Source organism: Aythya ferina, assembly GCF_964211825.1.
Source record: "Aythya ferina genome assembly, chromosome: 9".
NCBI classification, from domain to species: domain Eukaryota; kingdom Metazoa; phylum Chordata; class Aves; order Anseriformes; family Anatidae; genus Aythya; species Aythya ferina.
Window position 1 is genome coordinate 13,616,549 of NC_140305.1, and position 18,097 is coordinate 13,634,645.

The 18,097-nt window shown below is 64.5% G+C and overlaps 1 protein-coding gene across 27 annotated transcripts in view; it reads right to left on the minus strand.

Annotated features, from left to right (window-relative positions):
• The window catches only part of KIF1A (kinesin family member 1A), a 34,944-nt gene that overhangs the window by 2,276 nt on the left and 14,571 nt on the right, over positions 1-18,097 (minus strand). For 8 of the 27 annotated variants that reach the window (XM_084529700.1, XM_084529699.1, XM_084529720.1 and 5 more), the window contains 28 exons: positions 17,049-17,128; positions 16,686-16,792; positions 16,401-16,484; positions 16,138-16,318; positions 15,983-16,055; positions 15,650-15,743; positions 14,967-15,115; positions 14,084-14,262; positions 13,846-13,983; positions 12,826-13,083; positions 9,679-9,797; positions 9,510-9,595; positions 9,124-9,262; positions 8,831-8,999; positions 8,299-8,389; positions 8,018-8,136; positions 7,786-7,841; positions 6,518-6,626; positions 6,222-6,288; positions 6,033-6,117; positions 5,665-5,770; positions 4,027-4,053; positions 2,601-2,624; positions 1,242-1,356; positions 992-1,125; positions 773-834; positions 520-665; positions 97-309 (listed from right to left, as the gene is read on the minus strand). In XM_084529700.1, the coding sequence (XP_084385826.1) occupies positions 97-309; positions 520-665; positions 773-834; positions 992-1,125; positions 1,242-1,356; positions 2,601-2,624; positions 4,027-4,053; positions 5,665-5,770; positions 6,033-6,117; positions 6,222-6,288; positions 6,518-6,626; positions 7,786-7,841; positions 8,018-8,136; positions 8,299-8,389; positions 8,831-8,999; positions 9,124-9,262; positions 9,510-9,595; positions 9,679-9,797; positions 12,826-13,083; positions 13,846-13,983; positions 14,084-14,262; positions 14,967-15,115; positions 15,650-15,743; positions 15,983-16,055; positions 16,138-16,318; positions 16,401-16,484; positions 16,686-16,792; positions 17,049-17,128 (3,210 nt within the window). The remainder of the gene's footprint in view (positions 1-96; positions 310-519; positions 666-772; positions 835-991; positions 1,126-1,241; positions 1,357-2,600; positions 2,625-4,026; positions 4,054-5,664; positions 5,771-6,032; positions 6,118-6,221; positions 6,289-6,517; positions 6,627-7,785; positions 7,842-8,017; positions 8,137-8,298; positions 8,390-8,830; positions 9,000-9,123; positions 9,263-9,509; positions 9,596-9,678; positions 9,798-12,825; positions 13,084-13,845; positions 13,984-14,083; positions 14,263-14,966; positions 15,116-15,649; positions 15,744-15,982; positions 16,056-16,137; positions 16,319-16,400; positions 16,485-16,685; positions 16,793-17,048; positions 17,129-18,097) is intronic. The other 19 variants (XM_084529716.1, XM_084529715.1, XM_084529712.1 and 16 more) reach the window with 9 other exon arrangements.

Genomic DNA, 18,097 nt, shown 5'->3' on the forward strand with positions numbered 1-18,097 from the left:
CGGCGGTGGGGCAGGAGGCACCTTCCTCCACCCCCCCACCTTCCTCATCACTTTACCGCCACCCCCCGGGACCCCTCCCCGTCTGTGGGGCGCTACCTTCACAGCCAGCTCCTTCTGCCTCTCGCTGGGGGTCTCGGGCAGAGGGGTCCGTCCCTCCGGGGCCCCGTCGGCGGACAGCGGGGAGGAGACGCAGGAGGTGCTTCGAGACTCGGAGTCCTCGCTGGAGCAGGGGGACAGGCTCTCCAGGCCCAGCCGCTGGGTGGTCTCCAGCTTCTCTCGCAGCAGCAGGTAGTGCCTGGTCTTCTCCACCTGGAGGAGGGCAGCCCCGCTCAGTGCCGGGCCTCCCCACACCCGGCTCGGGGGCATCCTTTAGGAGAAGGCGCTTCCCACGCCTCGTTAACCCAGCTGCTCGTTAGCACTGGGGTCTGACGGAGCCCAGCACAGCCCCGTGCCCCCCAGCTGGGACAGCGGGGTGCCCCTGCATGGGAAGTGCCCGGCGTGGCCCTTCCCAGCCCTTACTTCTTGCAGCAGGCTGAGCTTCTCCAGCTCCCACTGATGGTCGAGGATGAGGCTGTCGCTGCGGGGCCGCCAGCCGGCCAGGTTCTCCTCTCCCCTGACGTAGGCCACGGAGGTGTCCAGCACACGCCGGCGACGCCTCTGCATGCCTGCGGGGACAGACGCACAGCTCGGGGGACAGACACGGGGATGGGGGAGGGACACGGAGCTCGTATCACGGCCCCGCAGTGTTTGAAGGCAGAAGCAGGGCACCCACCTGGGCTGCCGGCATCCGCCACGCGGCACAGGCTCAGCTCGTAGACGCCCGTCACGCGGTTGCTGAAAGCAAAAGGGAGGCGTCCCCTGGCTGCCTGCTGTCCCCACACCCCGAGGATGCTCCCCACACGCTGCTCCAGAGCAGCTCCCGTCCTGTGGGTGCTGGCGGCATCGTTTCCCCAAAAATCCTCCCCCCAAACACCCGGGAGGGTGCGGGTACCTCTCGGAAGCCCGCAGGCTGCCGCTGCCGAAGAGGTTGCGGATGGAGCGGGAGGCAGGGAGCTTGGCGTCGCGGGAGTAGAAAACCATGCAGAAATCTTTGGTGATGACGGCGGGCTGGGTGCAGTTCTCCATCTGCAGCAGGGTGGGGAGAGAGGGGAGCAGTGTCGGTCAAGGGGGGCGGGGAAAACCCCAGTGGGTGAAACACCAGCCCTGGTTTGCACTCCAGCTGCGGGGAGAAGGATCCTTGCCTCGATGTACGCGGAAAGGGTGATGTAGATTTTCTCCCGGTACGGGGTGACGCGGTTGAGCAGCAGCGAGTTGTGCATGGAGCTGTCCCACGCCGTCTCAAACTGGTAGAAAGTCCTGCCGAGAGAAAGCAGAGCCGCTGAAACGACCCCCCCAAAAAAAAAAAACAACACAAACTCGGGCCAGCGAGCGAGGAGACGGCACCCACCCCCCCCGGCAGCGCTGCGGCAGGCCTGCGGGGACAGGCGGGCATGCATGGGGCGTTTGGGGACAGCCACGCCGGGGGATGCAGGGGCTGAAGGCAAAGCCGAGGCGGGATGGGTGCAGCGGGACGGGGACACGGTGCCCTCGCAACGGGAGCGGGCGCAGGGGTTTGGGGTGGCGTGGGGGGCTCAGCTGGGGTGCGGGGCAAGGCGGGGAGGTGGGGACAGAGGGACAGAGGAGGGGACGTGTCCCCAGTGCTTGGGGTGAGCTGTCACCCCCGGCACACCGGGGCCAGGGCCCTGCCACCCATCCTGGAACGGCTGTCACCGCTGGGGTGACGACGGGTGGAGCAGGGAGGGGGGAGATGCTCGGCACAGCGGGGAGCAGCTCAGTGGGGACAGCCCCCCCCCAGCCTGTGGGACCTGGGGACCAGCACTGGGTGCCCGTGGGGCTGCCTTCCCCTGCTCTCGCTGTGCCCTGGCTGCTGCCCGCAACGTCCCCGCTGGCCGCCCCAAACCCTCGCTGCGTTTTCCACCTCCCCACCTCTGCGCTGGGGGGGCCGGGCAGCGGGGTGAGCACTGCTGGGACCCCACAAAGGACGGTGCAGAGCAGCGGCTGCACTTTTGGGGTGGGAGGAAAAGGGGGAAGCAGGAGGTGCCTCAGGGTTGTCACCCCCCTGCCGCTGGAGCCCCCCAGCTCCGGCCACCCGCGGTCACAACGGGCCCGGGGCTGCCCCAGCCCCGGCTCCTGCGTGAGTCCCCTCAGGAGGCCGTGGCACAACGGCGGCACGGCAAAACCATGTCCAGGGGGGCAAGCAGCAACGCGGAGAGAGCCAGGGCTGTGCCGGGGCCGGGAGCGGGGCTTTGGCTGCGCCCGGGGACGTGCTGTCACTGCCCCTGCTCGGGGCACCACGCTGCACAAGAGCGAGTCGCGCTCTGGAAGGCGTCGCGTACGTGGAAACCACACGAGACAGTCGAGGCGAAGGATCGCTTTTCAGACACAGACCACTTGAGAAGAGAGAGCTCCCGAGGGAGGAGGATATCAGAGAAGAGGAGAGTAAGGGCAAGGGGGGAAGAGAGCAAAAAGCAAAGGAACGAGGCGAAGGAGAAAGAGAGAAAAGCGGGAGGGACCAGACCGAGCGAGTAGGCGCGAAATACCTAGTGTCATTTCCGAATGAAATGCTATAAGTAGAAGGCAACCCAGGACAAACACACACACACACGTACACACACAGAGAAACGAAACGTCAGAAAGCGTCGTCCGTACGAGGCCGCTGCCGACACGCGCCCTGCGGCACCCGCTGCGTGGGACGGGGCGCGCAGGGAGGGAGCAGCAGCAGCAAAACAGCTCTGCCCCGGGGCTGCTCGGGGACGGGGGGAGCCCAGCAGAGCCCGGTGACCATCAGCCTTCAGCTCAAGGCCCGTGCCGTGGGACAGAAATTTCCTGTAGGGAATTCCCCAGCAGGCACGGTGGCCATTTCCCGTGCCACGGTGGCCACCTCCCGTGCCACGCGGGGCTTTGACACCAAGCTCTGCGTCATCACTCGCGTTCCCCTGATGGCTCCTGCTGGCACAGCCCCCAAATCAGGGGCCTGAAAGAGCTCAGCATGGCAATCCCGAGGTTTACCCGCGTTAGGGGTGTTGCTGAAAGCCCTCCGCAGCCCCACACCTTCCTCCCTGAACTCTGCCCTCTCTGCAGGACCCCTGAGGAGGCGGCAGGTCTCGGAGCAGCCTCTCTGCTCTCCTGGGGCCTGCAAGGTGTCCGTGCTCAGGCCTGGCAGGGCAGAGCAGCTCGCCTGCCTCTGCCCAGGCAGCAGGAGGGGGTTTCCTCAGCCTTCCCCGCCACACCAGCTGAGCATCACCCTGCAGCAGCCTCACGGGCAGCACCAGGGCAAGCCCACGCGCTCCTACAGCCACCTGTGCCGTCCCCGAGCACCCTGCTGGGACAGGGTGCCACCGGAGGGACAGACGGACAGACAGACAGATGTCCCCTGGCATCCCCAAGCGGGACCAGCCCCTGGATGGTGCAGGTGGCACTTGGCAGACCCCAGCCCCAGTCTCCCCGACGCAGCCACCCCGCTGTGTGTACGCTGCACCTACGCACACAGGAGGGCTGCGCGGGTGCTGGCGGCCCCCTCAGCGGCTGCGGGGTGTGCGTACGACACGCACGCGCTCCCACGCAGCCCAGCACCCAGCACGGGTCCCCAGCACCCTCCCCACGCAGGGCCGGGGCAGGAGCGGGGGGGGACGGAGCCACAGGTCCCTGGCCGGATGCCGGAGAGCAGCGAAGTGAAAAGGCGAGAACAAAACCAAAACCAGGCGATGGGAGCACAGGCCAGCGAGAGCGAGAGCGAGGAGGAGCGAGATCGCGATCCAAACAAACAGCAAAACCCGCGGGGAAGGGGCGGCGTGAGAGAGAGAGAGAGAGGTGCCCGGGATGTGGTGAGAGGAGGAAGACGTGGAGGGGGGGGGGCTGGACACCCAAGTGCCGCCGCCGGCAGGAGTGAGAGTGCTGAGGTGCGGGGGAGAGAGAGGGAAAGAGCAGAGAGGGGGTGGAAAAAAAACCAATGGAAACAAATAATACCTAGGCATATCCGAATCAAGAAACTGCCTGCGAAAACACAAAACAATCACATGGTTAGTGTGGGCTCGGATGGGCAGCGGCAGCAGCGGGGTTGGAGAGAAGCAAGGGAGGCTCTCGGGGCCGCCCGCCGCACCCCAGCGCTGCCCGGGTGGGCGGCGGGCAGGAGGGGGGGTCCCGGGGAGCGCCAAACGCCGGCAGGAGGCTGCCCCAAAAGGTCCGGGAGGCTGCGGGAGATGGGCAGAGGCAGGGCCTGCTGTCGGCGATGGAGGCTGCGTGGCGGCCGGTAGCAAAGCGGGGAGCAGAAGCAGCCTGGGAGGAGGGCGAGGCGGGCGCCGCTCTGCCCGCTGCCGCCCTCGGCCTGGCGTCCCCGGCAGGCGTCTGGGGTCGGAGCATGCAGGGCGGCGGCGGGATGGAAGCGCGGGGTTGCTGCAGCGGCCCCCTCGGCATCTTGCTGGGAGCCAGCGTCCTCCGTCCCCTGCCGCTGCCCCCCGGCCCCGCGCCCGGGCTCCCCGGGGAGACGGCGGGTACCCCGCGGCCCTGCTGCGGGGCTTGCTCCCAGGCAATCCCCCCAGCACGGGGGCGAGAGCAGCTCCTGCACGCCCCACATCTCCCCTCCCTGAGCACCCCCAGATGCGTGAAGCCTCCCACCATGCAGGCGGGGGAAGGCAGGAGCCACGTTCCCTCTGCCCGGCTGCACCGGGGATGCCGGAGACCAGATCCGGCAGCGTCCCAGGCAGCAGAGGCTGCTGGCCCACGAGCCCGGGTGTCGCATCCCTCCGGCTCCTTCACATCTGGCAAAAACCACCACGGCTGTGCTGGTGTGAATCCTCCTCACCCCGCTGTCCCAGGCCACCAGCCTCCTGCCTGGCCTCGCTTTGCTGTCCCAGCGGGTGTGACAATGCCCAACACTCACACGCGCGTCCCGGCGCCGTGCCTGGGCACTCCCTGCCTGCACAGCAGGGTGGCACCTCGCAGCCACAGCTTTGTCACCGAGACACCAGCCTCCCCAGGGAGGAGTGACCCAGCAGTCCCAAAAATGAGGGGCAAGATGGTCCTGCTGCCATCTGGGATGCTCCTATGCCGGGAACTGCCCTGCTCACTGCTCAGGACCGGCCCCCGCTGCTCCCCGAGCCACCAACACCCAGCCCCACATCGTCCCCAGATGTCACAGCACCCCACGTGCACACACTCCGACCACGTGGGGTGGCCCCACCACAGCCTCGGTGCGGGGACGGCTCTGCCGGGGCAAGCAGGAGGGGTTTTCCCCCACGGCCCCAGACGTCGTGAGCACAAAGCAGCATTTCCAGCCATTTGGCCAGGACACAGGACAGTCTGTGGCAGGGTCAGCACAACCTCCTGTCACTGTCACTGAACAGGACCCTGACCCCAATACCCCACATGGCCACCCCCAGTCTGGAAGGGCCTCAGGGAGGAGGAAGAACAGGGCGAGTGTCCCAGGCTTTGGGGGCTCCGTGAGACCCTCTGCAGCTCGAGAAAAGCAGCACCCCCCTCCCCCAAAGCAGCAAGGGCCAGCAGGACCCTGCAGAGGGGCTCAGAGCACCCAAGGGAGAGGGGGGTCCCCACATCTCCCCCCAGTGCTGCAGTCGGGGGAAGAGCAAGAGAAGCAGGGGCACGCACCGGTCGTCCTGGGAAGGGTGGATGTAGCCAGAGGACAGGATGTTCAGGGACAGGATGTTGGGGTCGATCAGAGACTCGTCAGCTTCTGGGGTGTTCCGGATCCGACCTGCAAACGCAGCACAGGGACACGCTCAGGTCCCCTGCCAGGCTCCTCGTGACCAGCGTGGCCCCCCCACTGCGTCCCAACTGGTGCCCAGGACCACGATGGCCCCGTGGTGGCACACAGGGAGCAGTCACCTCGTTGCTATTTCAATCGTACTAGCAGGCAAAAAGTGGGAAAGGGAGAGGGAGAAGAGGAACAAATCCCTAAGGGATGTGGGGAGGATTTGGGGGGGAGCTCCCATGCCGCCCCAGCCCGCTCTGCTTACCCACAACCAGCTCCCGCACTTCCTTCCAGCGGATCAGGCTGCCCGTCTCATGCACCAAGGTGACGGTGATCCTCCTCTGGATACCCTGAGACCCCCGAGGCCAGCGAGAAAAGGGCAGCGGTTGGCACAGAGCCCGGGCAGCGAGGCAGGAGCCGGGCAGGGCGCAACAGGGACTCGGGGAGGGGATACCTGGTGGAGCAGGAAGGTGCCGTGGCACGGCATGCCTCCGCGGTGGTCCACAACGGCCGGGATGTAGCTGGAAGAGAGGACGGTGATGGGACACGGCTCTGCCCGTGTGCCCAAGCCCACCATGTTTCTTGTTCACCACGCAACCGCAAGCAACAGAGAGGGTGCCGGGGCACCTCGTGTCCCCAGACACTCCGCACACCACCACCACCACCGGGGCAACTGATCCCGAGGAAGAAGGAATCCTCGGGGGTGCCCCTGGGGAGCTTGCACATGGTGGGGCCGTGCCCAGGACTTACTCGCCATTGGCCTCCAGCTCGCAGATCTCGAAGAAGACCATCAGGTCGTACTTGCACTGGCAGGGCCCGGCGCTGGGACGCGTCATGGTGCTCAGTTTGGTGGCAGGCACTGCAGTGGGGGGGAAGGACGACTTAATGTCGAGGCAGGTTGCTGCTGGAGTTTGGAGCCCCACACACGGCAGCAAGCAGGGGAAGGCAGAGCAGGCACGGGCCTGGGCAGGAGCTGGGGTCAGACAGGCAGAGCCACCAAGCAGGGCAGCAGCAAGGCAGGAGGCAGTGCGGGGGGACACACACACCAGTCCAGGGGGACACAGCCCCATCCTGGGGACCTCGCTGGCCGCCGTGTGCTTCCTCCCACTCTCAAAGCAGAGCAGCGAGAGTTCAGGATGGGGCTTCCCCCGGAGACACCCAGCCCAGCCCTGCAGCCCCAGGAGGTGCAGGGACAGGACCCAAACCACACAGTGCCGCTCCAGCACCAGGGGAGCAGCTTGTGGACAGCCAGAGAGGGGCGGCCGGCACATATCCCTCGGTGCCGGAGCGGGATGTGGGCAGGCATCACAGCAAACCACCGCACTCGGCCGAACCAGAGCGACTCGGGTCTCAGCAGCCAGAGGCAGTGGAGACTCGCCCAGCCCCTGCAAGGGCGGCTTCGGGAGCTCCGGGCACTGCGTGCCCCAGGGGACGGCTGCGGGAGGAGACCCGAGGAGCCGCTGGCCCTGCCGCGGCCCCGTGCGGGCACGAACCCGGCTTCTGCGCCTTCCCGACTGCACGGTCCGTGGCGGGCAGGGGTGGCGGGCAGGCGGGCTCCTCCGCGCCGTGCCGCAGGAGGGAGGTGGCGGCGGTGGCAGCTGCCAGCACGTGCCCGGAGAGCGTGTCCAGGAGCGAGCCCGCCAGAGCAGCTGGCACCGAGCAGCCGGTGAGCCGGAGGGGTTTGGTGTGCTCTTGCGGGTTGGGAGGGAGGGAGACAAACAGAGAGGCCGACACAAAGCAAAGCGGTTACACACGGACACTTGGCACGAGGGACGGGGACCACGGGGCTGCCGTGAGCACAGGGGAAGAAGCACTTGCAAAGGGGTTTGAGCCAGCCGTACACGGAGCGAGTGGGTGCTGAAGGGCCTCCGGGTGCTGTGGTGCACAGCACATTCTGTGATGCCCCTCAGGCCCTGCCCTGCAAGCGCACGGCAAGAGGGCACGGGGAGCGGGGCGCAGCAGGGGACCTGGTCTGCAGCCTGGGGACTGCAGGAGAGGGGCAGGACGCGGTCTCCTACCTGGCTTGGAGAGCGGCATCACCCGGGGGAAGTGGCGCCGGGATGGCCTCAGTGGGCTGCAGAGAGAACAGGCTCGGATGAAAGCACCCGCAGCAGGATCTGGATTTGGGGGCCCCAAATCCGGCCCGGGGCCACCGTCCTCCGCACCCCTGTGAAGCCAGGGTGCTCGCCCAGCCCAGCCCCACGGCACCAGGGGATGCAGAAAGACCCGCACGTGGCCGGGGGCACCCACCTGAGGACGTCCTTGCAGAGAGGCGGGAAGGGGTGTTGCTGATAGTGCCCAAAAACTTCAAATACAATCGGCTGGCTCTTGATGTACTCGATGAAGGACTTGGTCACCTCCACAGCAATCTGAGAGAGAAAGAGCATGCAACCACGCTGCCTGGTTCAGAAAGGGATGCGATGTGCTGAGAAAACAGGCACCGGGGAAGAAGGGGCTGCTCTGGGGAGATCTGCCTGACACCCTAGGGAGACACCAGCAGCTGAGGGGGTGCCCGGAGGCAGGGTGCTCACGTTTTGGACGTGGTAGAAACCCAGCGGTGGCCCTCGCCCTGTGTTCTTCAAGGGCTCTGTTGAAAAGGCCTCGTCGTGGCGATGGATGAAACTGCAAAGGGAAGGAAGGGAAGGAAGGGAAGGCGTTCAGGGGCTGCAGGACAGTGCAGCAGCTGGGTGGAAGGGAACAGGGAGGGGAGAGGGGGAAGGGGCCAAGCCTGCGCCCCACAAAGGGCTGTGTCCTGTCACCTGGCCTGGGCTGACACAGAAAACCCACCCCACGCTAATCTGCAGCCCCCCAGCGCCTGTCAGACGCTGTCCTCAGCTTTCACCAGTGACCAGGTGTGTGTCCAGGCTAACACGCACGCTCACCCTGCACCCCTTGGTTTTGCCTCCCCTTCCATGAAAGCCATGGAGCGGAATTCAGGACAAGAGCAGAGCGTGGGATGCAGCTCCCAGCGCTACCCCTGCCTGCCTCCTCCCGGGGCAACCAGAGGAGGTGAAGGCCAGAGCGTGCAGGGAGGTAACGGGCTGGGGGCCACCGTGGTCTCACTTGAACTGGCAGAAGATATCTGCGTATTCTGCTGAGATGCTGGAGGCTTGCAAGACAGTCACTCGGAAAGTGAAGATGCTGCCCAGCTTCAGGTGGTCCAGAGCTGCCTCCAGGGGCCCGTCCATCGTGGACTTCTCCGGGCTGTCCAGGAGAAGGTCCTCTGGTGTCACTGCGTGGAGAAGAGAGCCCTCGGACATCAGGAGTCATCTTCCTGATGCCTGCCAACAGCTCTGCACTGCTGGGCACGAGCTGCCAGGGGCCTGGGCTTTGAGTGCGGGCAGCTCGCCGCTCACCTGCGCAGGTGTTGTTGTTGACCTCGTCGGCGGAGGGCCCCAGGTCACTGATCTGCCCCTGGCCTTCCACGATGCGCAGCTCCTCCTGGGACGTTCCCGAGCGGGACATCCCCACGGCGGGGCAGGACTCGGACTGGAACTGCAGGGGGGCGATGGGGAAGGGTGCCTGAGGGAGGCCGGCAGTGCCACCACCGCGGTGCCGAGCACGGGTACAGCCACAAGGGCAGCTCCGTCTCGCCCGTCGCACCCCGCAGCAGCCCCCCCAGGACTGGGCTCCTCGAGCAGCGGGAGCAGGGCCAGATGTCACCCAGACCCCATGGGACAAGCATGCCTTGGAGAGCAGCGGGTCGACAGACAACACCCCCGTGCCACTGCCATGGCCGTACCTTCTCGAAGTGCTGGTCATCGAAGGAGATCTTTGCCGTCCCCGACTGCCGCACTCCGGAGCCATAATCTGGGGCCTCCTCATCGGCTGGGGGAGGAAGGCGTTGAGACATCAGTGGGGGGCTCCAGGGGAACGTGTGGGCTGAGGCAACGCGGGGCTGCGCCTCCTACCTGAGATGGCCTGGACGGCCACGCGCAGGAAGCCCTTCACCTCGCCCTTCTCGCTGACGATGGCCACGCGGTGGACCAGGGGCACGGGGTACAGCAGGTTGCTGAGGTACACGAAGGCCCTGCCGGGGGGGAAGCGAGACGGGGAGCGCCGTCACCGCCCCCGCCCGCGCGTCCCCAGGCGCGGGTGGTGGCGGCTGCCGGCGGCCGGGTCCCAGGTCACCACTGAGGCCGCGACGGCGCTGCAAAGCAAAGCCATGAGGGGCAGCCAGGGCCAGCGCGGGGCAGGGAGCAGGCGCGCCTCGCCGGCCGTCCCCTCCGCTGCGGGCGGGAGCGCGTCCTGGGGAGGGGATGGGGATGGGACTGCGCCTGATGGGTGCCGCAACAAGCCGGGAGGAGGACCGTCGTGGCAGTGACGAGCTGGAGGACGGGGGCAGGAGGTGCTGTGAGAGAGCTCGGGGGTGCTGCGGAGGCAACGGGGAGCGGGCGAGGCGAGGCCGGGGTGGGAGAGGGAAGGGGCGAGGGAGGGGAGGGAGGAGAAGGTCCTGCCTGGGGCCCCGGAGCCTCCAGAGAGAGGGGAACCTGCCCTGGGCGGCGGTGGCTGGAGGTGGCTGGGGAGGCTGCGTGGCGTGGCCGGTGGCACTGGCGGCGTGCACGTGTCCCCCGCCCCGTCCTGCTTAGGGCCTTGGGGTCCCGGGCCACCCGCCGGGCGAGGTGCCACCCCGGGGCCGCGAGGTGACAGCTGAGCTCTGGGGAACCTCCTCCTGGCGGCCGGGCTGGGGACAGGCACGTGGCCATGCGGTGCTCCCTGTGTGTTTGGCCTCCTCTTGCTGCCTTCCTCAGCTGGCTGGTACCTCACTGCCTGGCTGCGAGCTGGGGACCGATTTTGGTCCTTTCTGCCCAAGTCGCAGCGTTTCTTCTGGCACGCCGGTGGTGGAAGCGCGCCGTGCCCTCGGCCCTGCTCTCCTGCAGCATCCTCGTGCTCCGTGGTCAGGATCCTGATGGCACCCGCCAGGACACGTCGGCTTTGGGAGGCTCCGAGGGGGCTGCAAACATCTCCGAGCAGCGTGGCTTTGCTGCTCACGGCTTCCTAACCTCGCAGGCGTCCAAACAGCATCCGAAAACACGGCAGGGCTCTTGCAGGAAGGCCACAGCCCTGCCCGTGAAGCCCAGACCTTGATTTTCAGAGGTTCTCCCTGCTGCTGGAGCTCCGGCCGGCCTCAAAGCGCTGTCTGAGCCTTTTTCCACCCAAAGAGACTCCACGAGGGACTGAGGCACGGAGCACGATCCCCCGCCAGGCGTCCCCTGTCTCGCCCCATCTCTTCTTGGAGGCCGGCAGGGCCGAGGGGCTGGAGCAGGCACGGGTTGGGGAGCGCCCGCACGTCTGTCTCCTGCCCCAAAAACAGCGGGCAGCTCACGGGGATGAAACCGGAGGGAGGTGGGGGGTGAAGGAGGAAGGGAAAGGATGGAGGGGAGGGAGGGAGGGAGGAGGAGGAGGGCAGGGAGGAGGGGGACAAGTGTGTCACTAGAGGAAGGAGGGCAGGGACACTAACCACAAGATTGGTGAGGTGCAAAGATGGCATGCTCAGACCAAAGAAAAGCCTTTCCAAAGTAAGACAAAAGTGAAATAACCCCAATTTTCGCTAAAGCTTTGGAGAGAGAGAGCCAGCAGCTAAAAATAAAATTAAAAAAAAAAATGGAAGAAGGAAATAAAGGAAAAAAAAAATAATCAAAGACAAGGATCCAATCATAAACCAATCAAAGCACACTTCACAAGAAATGTGGCCAGCACAGCTGCTGCGCGGGGAGCCAAACCCGGGGCAGACTCAAAAGAAGTTGGGAGAGCCTGAGGGGACGACCTGGGGGACCGTCCCCCCGGCGCAGAGCGGGGCCCATGGCCACGGAGGCTTGCTCGGCAGGTCGGTGGGTTTGTTTTTGAGGTGCCCCCAAGAGTTTTGGTTTTGCTTTTGCTTGTTGAAAAAAAAAAAGGAAAAAAGAAAAAGGAAAAAAAAAAAAAAAAAAGGGCGGAAGAACCCAGCTCTTTCGGTCTGAGGCTGCAGGGCTCTTACCCCACCTCCTCCCTCTCTGCCTGTGCTGCTCTGTCTCCTCCCCACCTCGCTCCCCGCGCCCCAGATTTAAACACAGCGAGGAAGAGCAGCCCTGGGGGGGGGGGGACTGCTTTCAGTGAACCCTCCCAGCCCCCGGAGTGGGGGCTCTGGGTCCTGCTCCAGGCACATGTCCCCTTGTGCCCTTGGGAAGGGGTCTGCAGCAAAACCAGGGAGGCCAGCATCACCCTGCCCGCATCGGGAGGGCGTTTTGGGGATGGGCGACTTGCAACTGAGTCTTGAGGCATGTCTGGAGCCTGAGGGGTTTCTCCAGGCCAAGAGTGACTGAGCCCAGGGCTCCCCTGGCAAACAGGGAGGAGAAATTGAGGCTCTCATCCATTCCTGCTCCTGCAGCCCAGATCGCTGTGTGCTGCCACCCCTGAGCATCTCCTGTGCTGGCGGCTGCAGGAAATAGCCCTGAGCTGCTCATGGGGCACGGGCAGCAAGAGAAAACTGCTTTCCAAAGAGTCCTCCTGCCTGATCCCAGGCTCCCCTCACTCCCATGGCTCCCCCAAGCCACCTGAGCGCCCCCCAATCATCCCTGGGGCTCAGGCAGACTGGCACAGCCCCATTTCTCCCTGCTGCGCTGGGACAGCTGCGAAACTTGTGGCCTCACAGCACCTGCACACCGCTGCCCTGGGACAAAGACGCAGAGCGGTGCGCTCATGGTCTTCACTGCCACTGGCAGGAGGTGACCCTGTCAGGGCCAAAAAAGGCCCAGACCCCCTAGCACAGGTCCTGCAGCACACTGGATGCCAGGGAAACGGTGACCTGATGGTTTTGGGGGGGCTGCCCAAAGCAGGGACCTGCCTAAGGGGTCTCGCGCCGGGTCAGCGCGCTCGCTCTGCCTCCGCGGTCCCTGTGCCCTCGGCGCCGTGCTCGCCACAGCCCTACCTCGGTGGCCCCGGCCGCGGCGGCTCTCGTGGCCAGCCAGCCACCCCTGCGCCCGTGGGATGCCCTGGAGGTGGGGGTCGTGCCAGAAAGCAGTTCCCTCATGCGAAAGAGCTAGTTCCTTCCCGGCATGCTCTCCTAAAACCTCACCAACCTTCCTACTAAACTGAACAGGGGGGAGCGGTCGTAAAACGGATCCCGGCCATCACACAGCGGGCACTCCGGAAAGATGTCTTCCTCCAGGTCCTCCGCCTCCTCCTCCTCCTCCTCCTGCCCCTCGTGCTGCTCGTCAGCAGGCTCGGTGATGTCGGAGTCGGGGTTCGAGAAGGTAGGGGAGGGGGTGAGATCAGCCATGCGCTCGCTCATGCATGTGTTGAAAAGAGGAGAGCTGTTGCAGCCAGAGATATCTGAACTAAGGTTAGTACAACAAGATAGAAGACAGGTTAACACCAGCTGTTCCAAACAGAGAGAGCAAGAATAGGAATTTTGCTTTGCCTTTTTTTTTTTTTTTTTTTGGATTGGTTTGGTTTGGTTTCTGCTCAAACCGAGGGATGTCGGGAAACAGAGACCTGCCCGTCCAGCACATCTTTAAAGGAAGCCACCAATGGCCATCAGCTATAAAGTGTAGAAAAAAAGAGTGACCCAACAAACTGGTGCAAACACGGGGATTCCCGTCGCTGGCTTTGCAGGCAGCGCAGCGGGGACAGAGCACGAGACACGAGGCTGGGTGACACCCCACCGCCGAGGGGAACCCCGCTGCCGGCAGTGCCACGGCGTGGGGTGACACCTCTGTGGCACACGCGTCTGCGTGTCCCCCCCGGGGCTGCCTGTCCTCGCCGCCGGCACCGCGCGGGGAGCACACGGAGACGCACGGCACGGGGGGGCACAGACAGAGGCTTGGACGCGAACACCTCGGGCTGGGCTCGCAGACAGGCGGCAGGCACGGTGGCACAGGCTCCGCGCCCACCCCTGCCTGCAGCCCCTCTGCCGGCTGTGCCCTCCCGCAGCTGGCACCGCTCCGTGGCAGGCAGGAGGGTGAGCAGCCACCGCGGGGTGCCAGAAGCAGGCGCGGCGGGGCCGTGGCGAGCGAGAGGCCGGCTTTCTCTGGCAGCAGCGCTGCCCCGGGGGGACGCCGTGCCCCCGAGCTGCGTGTTGGAGGAGACAAAGCACTCACCTGCCAACCAGCCTGAACCACGGGAAGCGGTCGTAGAAGGGATCTCCGCCGGTCACCACGTTGTCACAGTCCTCGATGACGCTCGAAGGCACTTCTGCTGCACGGTCGTACATCTCGCGCATTAGGTCCAGGCGCTGCCTGCGGGCACAGGGACACCGGGTGGCTGTGAGAAACCAGGCCGGGGCTGGCCAAGCCCTCCCACTCTAAGTCAGCCCGGTGTGGGCATCTCTCGCCCTACCTGAGCTTCTCCAGGGTCCAGTAATGCGTTGCCCCGTTCTTCTGGTCCTGCACCTCCACAGCCACGATGGTCCGGGGGAACGGCCGCTTCTCCCGGTCCTTGGCAGCATCAGGAGGCAGCAGGTCGGGAGGGAGGGGCGAGTACAGCGTGTCCGTCAGGAGGACAAACTGGAACTGCACCTGGAAGGGGGGAACGAGGGATGCCAACCTTGCCAAAAGGACCATGGCACCGTCCGCCTGAGCTGTCCCTGGCATGTGCCCGAGCAACACCCAACCATGCATACTCCTCTGGCTCAGGGCTCTGCTGTGGGTGCCCTGCAGTCACGGAGCAGTCCTAGGACCAGGCTGACGGCCAGAGGAGGAGGACTGCACACCGTCCTAACAAGGAAACTAAAAGTGGCCTTCAGCAGGCTCTAACGGAGGACAAGGAGGGGCCCTGCAGCAGGGCTCACCCTGAGATGTGGCATGCACTAAACACAGGAACACTTCAATGTTTTTCTTGCACAGAAATTCATGCAAGAACTGTGCAGGGTTAAACACAGAAACGCTGCCCCTGGGTGAGGAAACTCCCTGAGTCCTGAGTGAGGGGCAGCCAGCCCTGCTTCCCCCTTGGCCTCTGCCCTTCCCGCACTGCTGGAGCCACTTCTCTCAGGCTTCCCAGGCATCGCCACGTGGGGACATGCACAGCTGTGTGACGGGGATGTGCTGCAGCCACCCGCTCTGGACTCTTAGCTCCCTGCCAGCACACAGCTTTGAGCCCACTCGCTAAGCCTGCAGGGGCGAGCAGCAGCACCGTGCGCCCTGCAAAACCCCAAGGGACTCACTCCCAGCAACGCCGCGGCGGTGACAACCAGAAGCTTTGGCCGGCAGCAGCAGGCACCCACCTTTTTCTTCAGCTCCACGCTGATGGCATTGGCTTCCTTGAGGAAGATGGCGTTGCCCCACAGCAGGTCACGGAGGGAGGTGAACTGGTACCACTTCCACTTTCTGAAGGCCCAGAGGGCGAGCTCGAACTCCCGCTCCGTCCACTGCACTGTGGGACGCAGAGGGACAGTCACCACACGCGCCCCATGGCCAGGAGGAGGACACGGCACAGAGGTGCCTGGGTGCACAGCACTGCTTCCCACAAAGAGCCCCTGTGCCCCACCACGGTGCCGTGGAAGCAACGGCAGTGCAGCTCTGCCCTACCTGCTGGCACCTGCTCGGCCGTCAGGCAAAGGAGGTGGGGAAGGGGTTCGGGTGCAACGATGGGCAAACCCACCACAAAAAACCCTCCCAGTGACTTCTTACTGACTCACCGAGGTGCTCTGCAGCTAGCTGTCACACTGAGGTTTTTTGTTTGGTGGGTTTTTTTTTGGTCATTATTCTAAAATCCATTCTCTTACCAATTTTCTGGCTGTTTTTTATTAATGCCTCCTCGAGAGGGCTGACAGGATGGAGGTGAAACTCAGACCATACCATCTCCCCTCCCCAAATGCCTCTGCAGGTAATGTCAGTGCACAGCACGCAGCACAGCCAGGCTGCCCACCCAACTCCTTTCACCCCTCCTTCCTCTCCAAGCACTCACCTTCATCTTCAGGTTCTTCTTCTTCCTCATTGGCCTCAGGGTAATACCTGGAGTCCATCTGCTTCTGCAGAGCCTCCAGTTTGCTCTCATAGTCCTGGGGAAAGCAGGGAGAATGATGCAGCCCACAAGATGTGATCTTCAGCCAACCTCTGCATATCCCCCCTTCCCCTGCAGCCTCCCTCCCTCCTCCGGGTCCACATGGATGGGCAGCCCCAGGAACGACGTGTAGGTTTGCTGTCATCTTGAAGAAGCACCAAGCCACCCCACAGAAATTTCTGCTGGGGTTTGGTGGTGCTCAGGGAGCCTGAGGAGGAGCCAGGCCTGGCCACCTACCAGCCTCTGCTGCTCCAGAAGGTAATTGGCCTCCTCCCTCTCCCGCCGGTACTGGTCCTCCAGCTCCTGCAGCCTGGGAGGAGCAGGGAAGATGGGGATGAGCGACCCAGGCTCCTTCCTTCCCCTTCCTCCCAGCCCCAGCCCCGGCTCCCCACCTCTGCTCCATCTCCTGCTTCATGTCGATGCCCTGCTTCTCCAGCAGCTCTCTCTGGGCAAAGGCCCAGTCCACGGGCTCGGCGGGCGTCTCCGCGCACGGGGTCCGCTCCCGCTCCTGCCGGGCCTGCTCGGGGTGGTTGAAGCGGAAGACGTGGCTCTTGCCCATGATGATCCGGTTTCCTGCGGTGGGGACAAGGGCTCAGGTTTAGGGGCAGGAAACCCACACAGGGTGGCAGGCCGGAGCACCCTCCTGGGGACCCACCTGACCGCAGGACGCTGGGCTCCGTCACCTTTTTGCCATTCACGTAGGTGTCGGCGCCTTCGCAGGGCTCCAGGGTCACAATCACTGCGTGACAAGCAGCAAGTGGAGGGGCAGCCCTGGGGCCCCAGGCACATCCCCACCACCACAGGCAATGAACGGGGCTGGCAGCAGCGCTTGGCCAACCTCACATCAGCCACAGCAGGCTCCGGGACTAAGAGGGTGGAATGAACCCTCCTAGGTCCGGGATGAGCCTGGGCAGCTGGAGCCCCTCGGGACAAGCAGTACCTTCACCGCCCGTCCTTGTGTCGCTGCGGAAGAGGCAGTGCTCTTCCTTGATGAAGTGCCCGCTGAGAACAATGTCCTGCCTCTTCTCCGCATCTTCCCGACCAACCCTGCGGGGGACAGACAGCTTGAGCCGGCTCCGTCCTTCCTCAAACCAGCCCCTCCGTGAGGCTCCAGCCAAAAATACCCTCTGGGCTCGCCCCAAGCAGCCCTTGGTGCACGGCAAGACTAATGTCCCCTGTGAGATTGCCCCGGACACGCAATTTTCCCAAGCGGCCACGCCACTCTGGGGATGCCCAGGGAAGGTGCAGGAGGGCAGGTGCCCAGCAGCACTGAGATACGGGCTCTGCAGGACCCGGCCCTCACCTGGTTATCCCGTCCTTGATGTAGTAGAGAAGGCACTCAGACATGAGCGGGTCCTCGTTCAGGTTGACCAGGTGGGGTGTCTGGGGGAGGCAAGGACACAGTCACCCCGCTGCACAGCAACCCCCCAGCCTCACCACGGGGCCCCCCAGCTCCTGCAGCTGCCCCGACCTAACCCAGCGTGGACAAAACGAGGGCTGGGCTCCAACTTTGCACCTCTACACCCTTCCCTGCTTTCCTCTTCCAAGGACTGAGGTCTGGGCAGCTTTTCCTTGGTTGCTTGGGAAAATTCCTGTCGTAAGCAGACCCAGCATGGAGCTGGGAGCTGTACGGGAGGTGTACAGAAGGTGAGACAGAGACTCTTCCTTTCCAGCAGCTGTTTCAGGATAAGAGGAACTAAAAGCCCCTGTTTCCCTCCACAGATGGCACGGGGACAGATGAAGCACCCAAAGGAGCAGGTCCCAGCCCGGAGGTTCATCCAGAGCCAGCAGCAGAGACCTGAAGCCTTGCCCCAGGTTGGCTTGCACTCCCTGGTCTCCCTCCTGTGGGTTCTCTCCCAAGAGCTACGACCTCTTTGCTTCTGATGAGAGGGAATTTACTCCCGGGGCCACGGAGCCCTCCAACCGCAGCCCGCTTGGCTCATCCCACTGCCAGCGGCTGCGATTGCGCCTCCAACCGGCAGCAAAGTCCTGGGGGCATCAACGGGTGAAGCTCAGAGTTTCCCAGAAATAAGAGACACGGGAAGAAGTGTGGTATCAGCCTGCTGGCACCCAGCATGCAGAGGTGTCCCCGTCAGGAGAAACCCTGACGGCTGCAAGGGACTCACTCCAAACAGTGCAGGAGAGCTGGAGGGGAAGGGGAACACAGGCTGTTCTCCGTGGCGGCTGGCAGGAGTAACGGGCCACAGCACGTAACCCGCAGACCTCTGGGCAGACACGAAGCCCCTGGGTCTGAGGGAGAAGCTCTGAGACTGTTTTAGTTTGCAATTTCACTCCAGATTTGCAAGGTTTGGGGAAATGGTCACCCCAGCGATGGCATATGGCGGGGCAGCA